This window comes from Thamnophis sirtalis, unplaced genomic scaffold (genome assembly GCF_051295495.1).
Source record: "Thamnophis sirtalis isolate CommonGarterSnake01/CBP01778 unplaced genomic scaffold, rThaSir2_p1.2 scaffold_79, whole genome shotgun sequence".
Lineage (NCBI taxonomy): Eukaryota > Metazoa > Chordata > Lepidosauria > Squamata > Natricidae > Thamnophis > Thamnophis sirtalis.
The window spans coordinates 1-15,215 of record NW_028261459.1 but is presented as its reverse complement, the minus strand read 5'-3'; the positions used below and the strand labels follow the sequence as shown (position 1 = coordinate 15,215).

At 67.0% G+C, this 15,215-nt stretch overlaps 3 protein-coding genes across 5 annotated transcripts; 1 reads left to right on the top strand and 2 right to left on the bottom strand.

Annotated features, from left to right (window-relative positions):
- Positions 1-432: 432 nt before the first annotated feature.
- On the bottom strand, positions 433-3,012 carry PEX19 (peroxisomal biogenesis factor 19). Its single transcript, XM_087703204.1, has 8 exons — positions 2,886-3,012; positions 2,675-2,790; positions 2,415-2,580; positions 2,230-2,315; positions 1,949-2,113; positions 1,626-1,802; positions 1,506-1,550; positions 433-1,282 (listed from the first exon to the last, which is right to left on the bottom strand). The coding sequence occupies exons 1-8, from the start codon at positions 2,935-2,937 to the stop codon at positions 1,199-1,201; spliced, it is 891 nt and encodes a 296-aa protein (XP_087559330.1). The 5' UTR covers positions 2,938-3,012; the 3' UTR covers positions 433-1,198.
- Positions 3,013-3,121: 109 nt separating this feature from the next.
- On the top strand, positions 3,122-6,604 carry LRRC71 (leucine rich repeat containing 71). 3 transcript variants are annotated; one of them, XM_087703202.1, is made up of 14 exons: positions 3,122-3,238; positions 3,552-3,827; positions 3,914-3,989; positions 4,081-4,155; positions 4,241-4,309; positions 4,506-4,665; positions 4,783-4,866; positions 4,941-5,030; positions 5,189-5,299; positions 5,413-5,524; positions 5,612-5,700; positions 5,911-6,019; positions 6,101-6,216; positions 6,327-6,604. In XM_087703202.1, the coding sequence occupies exons 1-14, from the start codon at positions 3,145-3,147 to the stop codon at positions 6,441-6,443; spliced, it is 1,578 nt and encodes a 525-aa protein (XP_087559328.1). In that variant the 5' UTR covers positions 3,122-3,144; the 3' UTR covers positions 6,444-6,604. The 3 variants fall into 3 exon arrangements, with proteins under 3 accessions (XP_087559328.1, XP_087559327.1, XP_087559329.1); XM_087703201.1 differs by having other exon boundaries at positions 5,908-6,019; XM_087703203.1 differs by lacking the exon at positions 4,941-5,030 and having other exon boundaries at positions 5,908-6,019.
- Positions 6,605-7,151: 547 nt separating this feature from the next.
- ARHGEF11 (Rho guanine nucleotide exchange factor 11) lies at positions 7,152-14,874 on the bottom strand (the record flags this gene model as incomplete). Its single annotated transcript, XM_087703208.1, is given in 25 exon segments — positions 7,152-7,800; positions 7,877-8,075; positions 8,189-8,457; positions 8,977-9,048; positions 9,388-9,720; positions 9,835-9,975; positions 9,978-10,016; positions 10,164-10,258; positions 10,373-10,480; positions 10,638-10,725; positions 10,853-11,020; positions 11,104-11,179; positions 11,263-11,441; positions 11,517-11,634; positions 11,813-11,938; positions 12,036-12,115; positions 12,407-12,553; positions 12,718-12,905; positions 13,131-13,178; positions 13,364-13,543; positions 13,727-13,847; positions 14,286-14,315; positions 14,516-14,612; positions 14,694-14,740; positions 14,743-14,874. Coding segments are annotated over 25 exon segments (3,140 nt in total), but the record flags the coding sequence as incomplete, so codon positions are not given.
- Positions 14,875-15,215: the final 341 nt, after the last annotated feature.

The following is a 15,215-nucleotide window of genomic DNA, read 5'->3' as shown; positions in this document are numbered from 1 at the left end:
TCTGAGCGAAGCCCCTCATTTCCAAGCAACCTTAGAAGATGTGGTGGGTGGGCTATGGGAGGCCGAGACAGACCATCATTGCTCTCCACCGGTTCACACGAAGGCCACACATGCAAGTCCTTCATGATCGTCTTCCCCCCATTTAGGATTTGCACCCCCAAATAATAAGCCTCCCTGCCTCCAGCCGCTGAAGAACAAGGAGCATCTGACAGACACCCCTCCCTCTAATGTGTGCCTACTGAAAGTGTCCACCACGTGGGAGATGCCCCACTGGAAATAAAAGTTGTTTTAGTAGACTGTTGGTGGTCCGTTTTGCCCAGACTTTTAACAGGACCCGAGCAGCTTAGGGCTGCCAAGCGGAACTGCTACAGGCTCCTCCGTGTGCTGGATTCCCTCTACTCACAACAATTAACAGAAACAACCACAACTTCAAACCATAAACCTCCACCTTTTATTTCAAGAATCGCCCTTCTCATTCAGTCCGGCCAGACCCGGCCAAGGAGGGCGGCTCTCCTGCACCATCAGCCGCTAGCAGAAAGGAAACTGGCCAGTGGGCAGAGTCGGCCTGCTTCCTAGCTATCCTTCCCCATACAGGCAGTTCTCACAAAGCGACAGGACTAACGGGGGGGCAGGGGAATGTTAATATTTGGGGCTACGGCAAAAAAAAGGCTCACGCTGATGTGGTCAGCTTGCCTGGCATCGTCGAAAGGGGGCTCAGGCCCCCTGATCCAGAGACCTTTGACGGAGCACTGGAGTGAGGGTGGCAGGTGGAGCTGCCTGAGGAGAGCAGCAGAGTTGGGGCTTGGGGAATGGGCGCAGGAGGTCTCCCTTCACCCAGAGGGCTCTCATGAGCCACTGCCTCCTCCTCCTCCTCCTCCCTCGGCCCGATTGTTTCATCGAGAGCAACCTCATCCGAGAGAGCCCGTCCATCAACCCAAGGGAAGGGACGTTCCCGGGGGCCTCCAGGGCCGATCCGTCTCTTCAGAGGCCAAGATGGGCACCTGACCTCGGGGCGTCATAACTCTGCCTTGCTAAGTCCCTGGTGGGATCCCTGCACAAACGCCTGCCGGGTGGAGCCAAGGCAGGCAGCCTCAGGCACCTGGTGATGACGGAAAACAGGAAAAAAAAAAAAGACACAAACACCTCGACCCACCGCAGCGCCCCCCCAACTCCTCAGTCTCCCTGGCACGAGAGCAGGTCACATGATCTGGCACTGCTCGCCTCCTGCGCCTCCGGCATCAGGCAGATTCAGTCCTTCCAGGTCAAAGTTCAGGCCAGGAGGCTGGAAAAGGAGCAACAGGTGTCCGGTCACAAGACAGAAACGCTTCTCTGCATGGAGTGGGCTGTAGGGAACGCCGGCGGGTTCAAGCCGCCCTAATCAGGCACTTGGCAGCTTGGAAATGCCCCCTTTGCCCTCCTCCTCCTCCTTCGCCTTGTGAGGCCAAGGCTGCTGGTGGCAAGACCGAATCCAAGCCTGGGGAAAGGGCAGCCGAACCGGCACTCACCGACTCTCCGGCCAGCTCCTTGGGAGGATGTCCCAGGTCTTGCAGCTGGAAGCAAAGGGCATGGTGAGTCCCCAGCTCCACCACGCGTGGCTCCCCACGCGGCCCACACGACCCCCTCACCTGCTGCATCAGGTCCAGGATGGTCTCAAAGCGGGCCCTGTGCTCTGGGTCCCCATCGGTGGGCTGCTCGGCCTCAAACTGTTCGCAGATCCTTCCCATCACCCTCTGCTGCTCCTGGTACTTCTCGTACTGCTCCTTGGGCAACGACTCTCGGTGTCTCTGGAGCCACTCTGGGTACTGGGGATGGGTGGGGGAGAGTCCACCATGAAGTCACAGATAGCCCACTTGCTGGACCCAGGGTGGGGCGGGGGGAGTGAGGAGTAGCCCGCAGGCAGCCCCTCTCCCTGCCTTGGGGGGCTGGAGGGAGGGGAGGGCTTCCTTACTTTCTCCGTGATCTCCTTGAGGGAGGGGTAGAGAACGTCCTTGGAGAGCAGGTTCTGCATGATGCTGTGCATGATGGGCCACAGGCTGCCTTCCCCGCCGTCCCCCTCCTCCAGGCCGAGCCCCTCCATCGTCCGGCTCAGCTCCTCCTCCGACACCCCGGAGCTCTAGGGAAAGAGGCAGCTGGGAGGGAGGGTTCCCACGGCACGGAGGGGGGGGGGGAGGCCGGTGGGGGCGGAGGGCGATGGAGGGGGGGGAGTCGACTGGGGGGGGGGGGACTCACCTGCAGGCCGTCGGCGTTCCTGGCCAGCCCGCTGAGCGTCTCCTTCAGGCAGGAGGTGAACTCCTGGCGGGACGCTGGGTCGCTCCCTGCAACGAGGCGGATCGGCAGCGCTAGCCGGGCTCTTCCCCCCCCCAAGAGCCCCGCGACCCCCGCCCGAAGGGCCTCCCCCCCCCCGCCCCGCTCACCGACTCTGCCCGCGGCCGCCGAGAGTTTCTGGAACTGCTGCACCAGCATGGGCTCCTCGGCCGCCAGCTCCTCCATGGCCCGCTCGAACTCGGCGCTGGCCTGCGACGCCAGCTCGCCCTCGAAGAGCTCCTGGAAGAAGGTCTCCTGCGCCGCCAGCAGCCGCCCCTGCGGGGAGGAAGGGGGAGCGCGGAGGTCCTGCAGGGGCTGCCCCGGAGGGAGACCCCCGCCGCCCGCCGCCGCCCCCCGCCCGACTACCTACCTGCGCCTCCCCCGCCGGCTCCGCGGCCCCCTCGCCGCCGCCGCCTCCTCCTCCTCCTCCTCCTCCGGCGGGCTCCGCGGGCGCCGGCGCGGCCCTCTCGAAGTCCTCCAGGGCGCCTGTCGGGAGAGAGGGCAGCGGGCTCGGAGGGGCGCCTGCCGGGAAGACCCCGCCGCCCCGCGCTCCCCGCCCCCTGCCCGCCGCGCCCGCTCACTGGCCAGCAGCTCCTCCAGCTCGGCGTCGGGCTCCGTCCCGGGCGCCGCCATCTCGCAGCGCAGACACCGGCCAGACGCGCAGCAGGACGCCCGGGGGAGGCGCAGGCCGGCGGGGGAGGAGGAGGAGGGGCGCAGGCGCGGAGGACTACCGCTCCCGTCAGGCACCGCGCGGGGAGGGGTGGGGCGGGAGGAACGCCGGGCCCCGCCCCCTGCGCGGTTGCCGGGCGACGGGCGAGACGCCCCCCAGACGCCGCCGCGATGGGCAAGAAGGGCGAGCGGGGCGCCAAGGACAAGAGCGCCGCGCAGGAGGAGGAAGCGCGCTTGGCGGCTCGCAGGGCCGAGCACGGAGAAGGTGACCGGCAGCCAGGCTCGGCAGGGGCTCCGGGAAGGAGAAGAAGAAAGCCCCCAGGGAAGACCGGGGCAAATGGGGAGGGGGGTTGGGGGCGCCCAGGGGTCCCAGTGAGCCTCCAATGCCCCCCGGCGCCCCCTCCCCTATTCACCTGCCCCCTCCCTCCCCCCGGCGCCCCCTCCCCTATTCACCTGCCCCCTCCCTCCCCCCGGCGCCCCCTCCCCTGTTCACCTGCCCCCTCCCTCCCCCCGGCGCCCCCTCCCCTGTTCACCGACGCCCCCTCCCCTATTCACCTGCCCCCTCCCTCCCCCCGCAGAGGAGTACGTCTGCAGCGGCGCCCTGGATCTGGACTTCCCGGAGCTCTGCGCGCGGGCGGGGCTGCAGGAGGCGCCGCGCGTGGTCAGCCGCCCCCACCCGCCCGCCGGGGCCCCCCTGGAGGAGGCGGAGGCGGCGGGGGTCCCGGCGGGGGAGCAGCGGGAGGCGCTGCCGGCCCTCGCCCAGATCCAGGCCAAGTACGCCTACTTCCGGCCCTGCGTGCAGGTGGAGCTGGAGCACGAGGACCCCAAGAGCGCCCGCGAGGTCTTCATCCGCAGTGAGCCTGGGGGGCCTCCCGGGAGCCCCCTCCCCCGCTCTCCTCCCCCGCCCGCCCGCTCTGCCCGGCCTCTCTGCCGCCCGCAGGTTGGAAGATCGAGGAGAAGATGCTGGGGGTCCTGGGGAAGTGCCTGCCGGCCCTCGCCCACCTCCAGGCCCTCCAGTGAGTCAGCCGGCGGGAGGGGAGGGGCACGGGCGGGGGTCTCCTGCGTCTCTCTCCCTGCGGACAGCCGGACTCTCTTGCTCCCCCGCAGCCTCTGGAAGGTCGGCCTGACTGACGCCACTTTCCTGACCCTGCTGCCCGTATTGGCCGCCTGCGTCAACCTCAAGTAGGTGACCCCCACCGGGGCTGGAGGGGAAGGAAGTGGGGGGGGGTCTGGCCGGTCAAGGGTGGCCTCTTCTCTTGCCCCGCAGGACCTTCGTCTTGGAAGGGAACCCCCTGCCCGAGCGCTCCTTCTTCAAGCTGGTTTCGGAGGAGAGCAGGTGAGGCCGGAGAGCCCCGGGACCCCTCCCCAGCCCTCCTCTGGCCCAGGACCCCGGCTGCCTGGCGCAAGAGGGCCCCCCTGTGGGGCTGCTGCTGGTCCCCTGCAGGGCCTCCCCTGAGGGCCACTCGGGAGGAGCCCAGGCTGGGGCTGGGTGGGAAGGCGGCACCCCCTCTCCCGCGGCCCTTTCTCCCCAGCTTGGCCCACCTGTCCCTGCGGAACAACTGCATGGACGACCAGGCGGTGCTGCTGATCGGCCAGGCGCTCTCCTCGCTCCGCACCTCCAACAAGAACCTGGTCTCCATCAACCTGAGCTACAACCACATCACGGACGTCGGGGCCACCCACCTCGCCAACGTGAGGCCGCTGGGAACGGCCTCCCGGGCTCTCCTTGGCCGGCTGCCTTCCCCGTTGATGGGGGGTGGGGGGAGCTGCCCGTTGAGCCTGGCCTCAGGGGCTCCTTCCTCCATGCAGGGCCTGCGCCTCAACCGGTCCCTGCTGTCCTTGTCATTGGCACATAACCAGATCGGGGACGAGGGAGCCCTGAAGCTGGCCGAGGTGAGTGCCGGGGGGGCCCAGGGTGGCCAGAGGGCAGCCACCAGGGGTCCCTCAGCCGGCTGCTTGCCCTGCAGGTGCTCGGCCCCTTTGCCCTCACCCACACGGAGGTGGTGGAGCGCCGGCGGCTGCTGCTGGAGAAGGAGGCCCAGGAGAGAGGGCGCCTGGTGAGCAGCTGGGGGTCCCGTCTGCGGAGAAGCTCTCCCTCTGAAGGGGGCTGGACTGGCACAGGCAAACCCCACCCCCCACCTCTGTGAATTGGGAGGGGCTGAATCGGAGGCTCCGCAGGGTCCCCCAAGAACACCTCCCCGCTTTTCCTTCCCAGCCCCCGAGACACTCGGATCCGAAAAGCGACCGTCCCACCAGCCACGTCAGCAGCACCGCCATTGACAAGCTGCAGGGCGCCAAGGGGGCCAAGTCCATGGTCAAGAAGAAGGCGAGCCATCCCAAGGACCCCGGGGGGGGGGAGCAGAGCTGGGTGAGGGGGTACCTAGAGAGCATAGAGCAGCTCCCCGGCAGGCAGAGAGACCGGCATCTGGCCTCTTCCAGGAACTCACCAAAAAGGAGGAGAAGGGCCCAGTGGGCGGAGCGGCTCCCGCACAGCCACCGGCGGCACCAGCAGCCCAGGCCAAGAAGGAGGATGCCAAGCAGTCCAAGAAAGGTTCTGGCTGGGCCGCCTTGACCCTCCCCTCCCTCCCTCCCCAGGCCTCGGAGGCCTCCCCCACTGAGCTCCCCTTGTCTCCCGCAGCCGTTCCCCCGGTGGACCCCAAGGCGAAGGGGGCCAAGGGGGTGAAGCTGGGCTCCAAGGACAAGCGCTCCCAGGTCCTGGAAGTGGAGGTGAGCCCCCCCCCCCTCCAGCTCCGGCTGAGCGTAGCACGGATGGCGGAGCCTCCGCCCGCCCGCCGGAGCCAAGGCCGGCCGTCCTCTGCCAAGCGCCTCTCCTGGCCAGACTCCCGAGGGACTGTGGAGGGGGGAGGGCAGCCGTACCCCGCCTCTCCTCCCAACTCCTGTACCTGCCTGGCTTGCCCCCCCCTCCCCCTGCAGCAGATCCTGGAGCCCACCGAGATGCTGAACCCGCTGCTGGAACAAGCCGAGCACCGCGACGGGCAGGTCTTCCTCCATGGCAACCGCGTTCTCATCTACCTGAACCTCATGCGTAGGTTGGGGAGGGGAGGGGCTGGGGGGGGCCTCCAAGGTGGAGGAAGGACCCATTCCCCTCCCCTCCTTGCCCCCTCAGGCAACAACATCTCGGAGAACGGCCTGAAGGGCTTCCTGGCCACGGTGGAGTACCAAGTCAGCCGGATCCTCCCTGGGGCCAAGGGGCCCACCGGCCTCCTGCGTCTCTCTCTGGCGGTGAGTCCCCCCCTGCCAGTCCAAGGGGGTGGGCAGCCCCCCCCTCCCTGCCACCCGGAGTCCTTGGCCTCATGGCCCCCCCACCCTTTCTTTGACCCCCCCCCCTGCAGAAAAACACCTTCCCGGCTGAGAGCAAGACCTACAGCAGGATCCAGGAGCTGATGGGCCCCCGAGACCCCCTGCCCAGGGCCAGGACAGAGGAGGAGCAGCTGGCCGCTGCCCTGTGAGCCTCTCCCCGAGGATGCTGCACCCAGAAGCTCCCAGCCAAGCCCCCTGGGCAGAGCCCCCAGGATGGCACCGGAGGGCAGAGAAGCCCCTTCCTCACTCGGAGGCTGGAAGGACGGAGGCCTCCCTTCCTCCCATTAAAAGTTTTCCTTCTGCCTAAAAAGTTCCGCCTGGGGAAAAAAAACTGTTAATGCTGGTGGGGTCAGAGGGGCTTCCAGCTCAGCCATGTGCGCCCCCCCCCCACTCTGGTTGGGTGGCCCAGGACCAGGGGTGGGCGCAGGCCTTCCAGCAGCCGGGACGGACCCTCCCTTCACAGCCCACCGCTCTGCTTTTCCAAAGACGTCCGGTGGCCAAATAGCAGTTGGGCTGCATGTCACACCAGGCCAATGTGCAAAGGCTCAGAGCCCTGTGCGGGTGTCAGGCAGGCCCAGATCCCCCTCCCCACTTCAGCCGTTCCATAACCTGCCACCTTCAAAGGGAAAAGGGGGCCCCTCCTCTCTACACAGGTGAAAGGACATTTTGTTTTCTGTTGAAAAACCTTTTAGCCTCGAATGCAATAAAATCAAACCGACCATGGGGTGAACTCCAGGAGAGGGGAGGGGCCCCCTCAGTGGGGGGGGGGGAGAGGGGGAGTCTTCCCGGCCCCAGAAGGGCCCGAGCCTTCAGCCAAGAGCCTGGGGAGGAGGCATGGAGACAAGTGAGAAAGGAGCCACAGGGAACAACCGTCTATCGTATTTACAAAACCTCAATGCACATACATACATATTTATACCCCCTGGGGAGGAGAAGGTCTGGGGGGCTGCAGGGCCTCCTGGTGAGACTCTCCTCCCCACGGAGAGAAGATGTTAAAGGGAAACAAAAGTGCAATTATACAGAATATACTCCCGCTGTCCTCTGCAGGGCGTGCGTGTATCTACACGTCTCTCGGGCACACCCAAATGTGCAACCGCTCCATCCATCTAGGGGACAAAACGAAGGGCTGGACCCCAAAGTCAGCCGGCGGGGGGGACCGGGGCTCCTTAACGTTTTGGGGGAAAGAGCGGAAAGTCTGCCTTCGCTCGCGTTGGGGAAGCCTCGGGATGTCTCCACGGAACAGAAGCCGACGCCTGTCCTTTCCCACCAGGCGGCGTCCCGCTTTCCTCCGCTTGCTCCTTGGTTTCGCCATTTTTCACCCTGGCCGCTCCGGGTCCCATCCATGCCCCCCCCCCCCTCTCCAGCACAGGCCGGGTGGGAGGACGAAGGAGGCATCGCCTGGAGGTGCCGTTTCCTTCCTTCCTTCCTTGGCGGAGGCCCTCCTGCCCTACAAGGACACTTCCTGGGAGCCGTCTTCGGGCAGGGCGAGAGAGAGCCCGTTCACATCTGCAGAGACATTGGCATCAGTCCCCGGGTGGACAGCGGGCGGGCATGGAGCAACGGGACCCTCCAGCCCTCGTACCAGGCTTAGCAGCCACCGGGGACTCTGGGGAGGAGGGCAGAGAGGGGTGGCTGATTCTGGACCCCCGGTGGGTGCTGGGCAACATCCGGCTCTGCTCTGGCAATGAGGCGCTTCCCTGCCCAGGTGTGGCTTCGGCGGTGCAGTGGCCCTTTGGCGGCGGTTGCCGGAACAGCAGCTGCTGATAGGCCCCTTCCACGTCCTGCAAGGGGAGGAGAGAGCTGCAGAGGGGGGCAGGGGGGACCCTTCCCTGCCCTCCATCCCCCCTCTGGCCATGCCGCGTCCACTTTGCCCCCCTCACCCATCCTGGCTCACCTTCAGCTTGGTCAGCTTGAGGGTGAGTTGCTCTATTGTCCGGAAGACGGCCTCCGTCTCCCAGGTGCCCTGGCTGGGCGCAGGGAGCTCTGCTGGGCTGGGCCACCTTGCCAGGGTCTCCCTGGGTCTCTCCTGGCAGCCTGCGGGCAAAGGCACCGCCGGAGGCAAGGATGGGGCCCGGCTGAAAGCCCCCTCTGCCTCCCCGAGGCTCTGGGCACCTGCTGGGGGCTGCTTGGAGTCGGCCGGCAGGCTTAAGTAGAAAGTGTTTCCTGTAAGGAGGAGGAGGAGGAGGAGGGCGGCTCAGAGGGTCCTCTTTTGGGGAAGGGGCTCCTCTTCCAGTCCCTTGGGCAAAACCTCTGCGTCCCCGTCCTACGGCCCCAGCCGGAAGTGCGGGCGATGGGAGGCTTTCAGCCACCCTGCAGCTCTCAAGCCCCCCACAGCCCAGCCAGGCCCCTCTTCCACCTGCAGAAGGCCCACGTGGGGAAAGGGGCTCCCTCCTGGGGGGGGTGAGGCCCTGCGTAGAAGGCAGCCCCCCTCTTTCCATCGCCTCAATTGTGGTGGCTGTTTCCCTTGGTGTGTTTGTGTGCCCAGAGTCTCCCCTGTGGGGTTGTGCGGATGGAAGAAATCAATAAAATCGCCCAGAGACTGCAGGGTGCAGACCCCTCCTCTCCCCCCCCTCAAAGGCAGCCCCTCCCTCGCTCAGCCCCCCACCCAATTTCCCCCCTAAGAGGTTCACTATCTGGTGTGTGTGTGTGAGTGGGGGGGGGGCTTCTACTTTTGGTCTTTACCATCTGTGTTAGGGGGGGCTCCGGTGTCTTTCTCCATCAAGAGCCGAGCACTTTCACTCCCCTCCACCTCAGCTGTGGAAGAGACGCCAGGAAGGGGGAAGTGTGGAGGGAGGGGGGTTGGGGGGGGGGAGACAAGAGAGGTCACCACTGGGAATCCCAGGAGGCTCCAGCACCGTCACCCACAGGGGAGCAGCAGAGAGGCAAGCGGGGGGGGGGGGAGTGAAAGAGGAGGAGGGGAGCAGAGCCGGAGGGGCCTTGGGAGGGGAGGGGGTGCTCTGAAGAGTAAGTAGCTGCAGATCAAGCCAAGCTGCTAAGCCCCTCCCCAAAGGCCACCATGGGGGGGGGGTTCCCAGGAGCTGCTGCCCCTCCCTTCTCTCGGGTGCCCCTTCCCCTCCCCTCCCCTGCGCTTACCTTTCCGCACCACCAGGTAGCAGCTGGGAGTCTCAGGCTGCTGCTGGCTGCCTGCCTGGACTGCAGGGGGCCCCACCTCCTCCAGGCCTTCGTCAGGCCCCGGGTGGCTTGTGGGGCCTGAGGACGGGGGCTCGCTCGCACATCCCTGCCCGTCCGGCTCCGGAGGGCCAGGGAGAAGAGGCGCCTGGGGGCCCTCCGAGGGCTCCTCTTGGCTGGCCCAGCCCCAGTGCCGGTTGCGGCCGGCCCCCGAAGGAGTGGGGGTCAGGTCGTCTTCGGGCTCCGAGTCCTGGCAGGGCAGGAAGCTGTGGAGAAGGAGCCTCCGCAGGGTCTCCACTGGAGGGGCACAAGAGGGGAGGGGCCGCCTTCAGTCCCATCCAGCCCCCCCAAGCACAGTGGGAGGCCCCGGGGGGCCCAGCCTGGCCCCCGCCTGGAGAAGGGGGCACCTACCGTCCCCCAGGGCGGATTCGGCCATGCTCTCCAAGCAGGGGGGCCTCTGAGGGGGGGCTTCTTCCAGGAGGGGCAACACAGGTGCGGTGGTGGGCGGGTTGCCTTCCTCCTCCTCCTCCTCCTCCTCCTCTGGGTGCCCCCCTCCAGCTGCTCAGCTGCAGAGGCTTCAGTCGGAGTGTGGTCTGGGAAGGGAGAGGGGGGGGGCTGTGAAGCAGCTGGGGAGGGGGGAAGACCAGCCCCTCCTCCCATCCAGTGGGACGAAGGGGGCAGATGCCCCTCCCTGCCTTTTGCTGCCCCCAAAGCCCCTCCCCCCGGCACCCGCTGCCTACCCGAGGCCCCTCCCTCCTCATTCTCGGCTTCACAGCTGGGGGGGCTGCTCTCTCGGTCCAGCCGGGGGGCCATCTCGGCATCTGGGAAGATGAAGCTGCGGAGAAAGAGCAGCGGTCCAATGCGGGGGACGGGGGGCCAGTCCTGGGAGGAGGGGGGCACGAAGCCTGGCCCTCCCCTCCCTGCCCCCTCCTGCGCGACCCTCGCCCACCTGGTTGGGGCCGGCTGGTGGGGGCACAGCTGCCGGGTGTGGGGCTGCGGGGGCAGGGGGACCGCCTGCGTGGCGCTCTTGACCGCCTCTTCCAGGAGCTCCATCCACCTGCCAGGAAAGAGGAGGGGGCTTTAACTGGAGACCCTTGGGATGGGGGGAGGGGAATGGGGAGGGGGCAGCTTCCCTCAGCCAGGCCAAATCCCCAACCGCCCCCAAGGACAGCCTGCTCGGCCCCAGGGCCCCCCCCTGCCCCCCCTCTCCCTACGTGTTCTTCTCCAGGGAGGTGGAGGCAACCAGCTCGTAGATCTGGGGGCCCAGTTCGGAGGTGCAGATGATGAAGAGGGCGCGCTTGTCTGCGGAGGGAAGCAGAGGCCGGGGGGGGGGGCTGCTCAGCACCTCCATCTCTTCCCCCCCCCCGTGTCTCAGAATCCCCCCCCTCCCAAGGCTCTTGAGCCCCGCTGGGCAGGGGGCCGGGCTCACCGGTGGCCACGGAGCGGATGAGGACGGAGCCGAGGCGGAGGACGGGGCTGAAGGTCTGCTTGGGGTCGCAGGAGCCCAGCACCGTCCGGCTGTGGCACTTCAGCACCAGCCGCTCGTCCTGACGCTGCAGCAGCACCAGCAGGTCTCCCAGGAGCAGCACCTGCAGGTCTTGTGGGGGGAGGGGGGGAGGCCTCTCAGTACACCTGCCCCCCCTGCAAAGGGGACCCCCCCTCCCCTTCGGCCCTACAGACCCAGAGTCTTGTCCTTGCTGATGCGCCAGAGGAGGGGACCTTCGTGGATCATCCGGCGGCCTCGCAGGTCCAGGTTCTGGGCAGGGGGGCAGGAAGCGGTCAGCGTGGGGCCACCCCTCTCCTTCCCCCCTCCTTCCCCCCCGCAGGTGCCGGGCTTACTTTGAACTCCGCTGCGATGGGGTTGCTGGTCCGCTCCAGGGAGGTGGCGTCCAGGCGCTTCTGGTAGGACTCCAGGCGCTGCTGGTTCTCCGCCTGCTTGACGGCCTCGTTGACGTAGCGCAGGGCCTCCCGGCACTGGTCCCGGGCCCGGCAGAGCTTCCGGCGGTCCTCGGGCTGCCCTGGGGGAGGGCCGGAGGGGAGGGGTCAGCGGAGGGGAGGGGCAGCGGGCGTCTTTGGGGGGGGCGGAGGCCCACCTGAGGAGTGCTTGATGAGGCTGTCCAGCAGGAGCGGGTACTTGGTCAGCCGCTGCATCTCGGAGATGAGGAGGTCCTTCAGCTGCAGCCGGCGGCACTGCGGGTGGCTCTCGGCCTCCTGGGGAGCAGCACAAAGCGGGCTGGGTGGTGCCCCCCCCAAAACCCCCTCCCCATGTGAGTCCCAGGCGACAGGAGGGGCCCTTCAGACGGGCTCTTCCGGCTGCCTCCATCAATTTCTCCCCTGAGCACAACAACCGCCCCCCCGGCTCTCCCCCCCCCCCCCGAGAGTCCCCCACCTGCATGAACTGCTGAAACCGCGTCTCCTTCCGCTTCTTGGTCCGGATCAGCTCCAGCGCCATCGACTGGTAGGCACAGAACTCTGCGGCCACTTGCTGGAATTCCTCAAGCGCAGCCCCATCGAACTAGCAGGGAGGAGGAGGAGACGGGGGTCCCCATGGGGGTCCCAAAGTCCACTCCTACCCAGCCCCCAAGCCCCCCCCTCCCCCTTCGGTGGCTCACCCGCGAAAGCATCAGGTCCCCAACCTCCTTCACCACCGGCCCCTCCTCCCGCAACTTCTTCATGGATTCCGAGAGGGAATCTGGGCAGGGAGAGAAGGCAGGGCGGACTAAGAGGAGCCAAGCCCTCCACCCCCCCAGGAAAGACCCCCCCCCACGCAAATACACCTGTCTCCGCAACCTCCCCCCCCCCACTCAGTGTTAATGCTGCTGGCTGAATCCCCTCCCACTGAATTCACCCCAGTCCTGGCCCATTGGGAGCCCATCCCGTAATTCCAGGGCCCGAAGAGACCCTTCCCCACCCTGCCAGGGAAAACCGCTTCCAAACTTCCCCCGTTTGTTTCGGGGGGAGGGAGTGGGGGGGGCAGCCTCACTGTGGATCTCGATCAGCTCCGGAAGGTTGGGGAAGAGCAGCGCCAGCTCCTCCCGCGACAGCTGCCCCTCCCTCCTCAGGCGCTGGTAGAAGAGCAGGTCGAGCACGCGGAGCGTCCGCAGGTGGGAGGACTCCGTCACAAAGAGCTCTGGGGGGGGGAGCGATGGGGAGCGGGTCAGAGGGGGCCTCCGAGGGCCCTTCGGAGGCTCCGTCAGGGAGAGGCTCCGGGCCTGGCTGACCTCTCTCCCTACACCCAAGGGACAGACCCCCCCCCAGGATTACTCTGAGGACCCCCCAGTTCCCCTCCCTCACCATTGATGACCTCCTGGCGGTCGACCTCCTGCTGAGGCAGCTGGGCAGCCGCCTCCCGTCCCACCGTGTGCTGCCAGTTCTGGGAGTCCAGCTCCATTTCGAGGTCCGAGAACTGTCCCAGCTCATCCTCCAGCAAGTGGGGCAGGAAGGCCTCCGAGCTGGAGCCCAGACTGGGGGACTCGATGCTCCTGCCAGGACGCGGAGGGGGTCAGGCCGGGCCCCGAGAGGAGGAACCCCCCCCCGGCCCCAGGAGCAGCTCTGCACCTCCTCCGCCTGGGAGGAGAGGGACAGGGGAGGAAGCCAAGCAAGTCCCCCACCCCCATGGGAAAAGGAGGGAAGTGACCCCCTGATCACTTCCCTCCAGGTGGGGAAATCTCTCTCGGCCCCCCCCCCCCGGTCGTCTCCCCACTCACCTGCGCCCCATTTTGGGAGTGTAGGGTGGGGTGGGGTTTTCCAGGGACCTGGAGAGCGGAGATGGGACAGAGTCAGCCCACCCCTCCCACCCCCAACTCCCTCACCCCCCCCGGTCCCTTCGCCCGTCAGCCCCCACGCTCTGCCCTCCCTTCAGAGGGGCAACACCCGGTGGGCCTCCCCTGGGCGTGGGACGCCACGCGGCTCCGGCTCCCCCAAAGAGGCGCCACGTTACCGGGTGGAGATGCTGGAGGCGGAGGAGGAGGTCGACTGGTGGAGCCGAGCGGCTTCGGCGGCCGCATCCATGTCGACATCACTGCGGGAGCGGGGGACGTTCTCGGCCTTCCGCAGCCGCCTCAGCTCCTCCCGGCCCTTCAGGCTCTCCGAGCGGCCCAGCCGGACCTCGGCCCTGGAACTGGAGGAAGGGGGGTGGGGGACACGAGGATTTGACTTCAGAGGCCCCCACCCCCTCCCTCCCCACAAGGCCCCCCTTCCCACGATGGGCGAGGGGCTGGAGCAGCCGGGAGACTCGGCGCTGGGGGTCGTTAGGGAAAGAGCCCCCCCCTCCCCCAAAGGCAGAAGGGCCGGAGCCCCTCACCCGTCCGAGTCCAGGAGGTCTTCCGGGAAGCTGCCCGTGGAGAGGCGCTGCAGGGCAGCCTCCTGGCACTCCTGGCTGTTCTCAAAATGCTGGATGATGGTCCGGACGCTGCCAGGTTTAACTGCCAAAGAGGAAGCCGTTAGGACCCCCCTGCCTGACCGGCCCCCGGCCTCCAAAGAGCCTGGACTGGAGGGTGGGGACTGGGGGGCTGCTCCCTGGCCCCTGTGCCCTCAAGGGAGGAAGGCTCCCGTCTCTGCCCTCTTCTCGGCCCCTCCCTGGCCTTTCCCCTCCCCCAGACCCAGCTTCCCAAGGGCCCCCAAGTAGGGCCCCCTTGGGGGGAGGCAGCCTCCGCAGCCATTTAGAAGCCCGAATGGGGACGGCAGAGCCCATTGCTGGTCAAAAGGGGGGGGGGGGGCTTGGAACAAAGTGCAGAATGCAGGACCTGGGAGCTACGATCACTTTTGGGGGAAGGGATCACCCCCTCCCCAGTTGCGAAAGCGGCAGGGGGGGGAGGGGGGAGGCCAGCCAGGGTGCGGGGGGAGGGGAGGGGGGCGTTTACCTTCCACGGGGGACAGAGGGACATGAAATGCTGGAAAGAAAAACAGAAATGGGGGGGTCAAAAGCAAGCAGGGGAGGGGGGTGAGGGGGGGGCAAATGAAGGAGGGGGGGGTGGAGGCAGAGGGGGAGGAGGGGGGGCCTGCCCAGCCAGCCTGGGGGGGGGTCTGGGGTGGGGGGTAAGTGGGGAGGGGGGAGCCGTTTGCAGGAGGCAGAGGTGGGGGGGGGACTCACTGCTCTGGGAGGCGCTCTTGGGCTTTGCGATGTACTTCAGGATGGGGTTCCGCTTCTTGTCCTCCACGGCGGCCTCCTTCTTGCTGCTGCTGCTGCTCTGTGGCCCCAAAAAGAGGGAGAAGGGGGGGTCAGGGTTGGGGGGGGCTGAGGCCCCGCCCTTTCCGGCTCCCCCACCCACCTTCTTGGCCTTGGGGAAGAAGGGAAGCCACTTGTCTTTCTCCTGGACTTCTCCACAACGCTGGCCGGGCGAGACTCCCGAGGGCAGATGCCCACGTGGCTCATGTAGGTCTTCAGGGCAAAGCCCATGGGGGAGCTGCAAGGAGAGGGGAGGGCAGTCTGGCTGGAGCCCCCCCCCACCCCTCAGCATAGCCCCGGGAAACCTCCCCACCCCCTCCCCGGCTCCTGTGTCTCCTGCGGGAGCAACGCCTCTGCCCTCCTGGAGCTCTCCGTGGTCCTGAAGAGGCCGAGGCTGGCTCTCCTTCAGGCCCTTCCAAGGGAGGCCCAGTGCATTCTGGGAGGGAGCCCGGGATATTCCCTGCTCCTTCTTGGGAAGAGGCCCCCAATAGTTACTGCAAGTTAGCAAACGAGTCGTTCAGCAGGGATAACCTCGCTGACCTTTTCAGCAATCCATCACTTATCTTAATAAAGATGAAACTTACACGAGGCGAAGAACTGAACAGAAACTACACATTTGAAAAGA

Coding starts and splice junctions, on each gene's coding strand:
- LRRC71 (XM_087703201.1), top strand. CDS start 3,145: ATGGGCAAGAAGGGCGAGCGGGGCGCCAAGGACAAGAGCGCCGCGCAG. Junction 3,239..3,551: donor CAGGGCCGAGCACGGAGAAG/GTGACCGGCAGC, acceptor CTCCCCCCGCAG/AGGAGTACGTCTGCAGCGGC. Junction 5,701..5,907: donor CCCAGGTCCTGGAAGTGGAG/GTGAGCCCCCCC, acceptor CTCCCCCTGCAG/CAGATCCTGGAGCCCACCGA.
- PEX19 (XM_087703204.1), bottom strand. CDS start 2,937: ATGGCGGCGCCCGGGACGGAGCCCGACGCCGAGCTGGAGGAGCTGCTG. Junction 2,316..2,414: donor GGCGGCCGCGGGCAGAGTCG/GTGAGCGGGGCG, acceptor GCCTCGTTGCAG/GGAGCGACCCAGCGTCCCGC. Junction 1,803..1,948: donor TCAAGGAGATCACGGAGAAA/GTAAGGAAGCCC, acceptor ACCCATCCCCAG/TACCCAGAGTGGCTCCAGAG.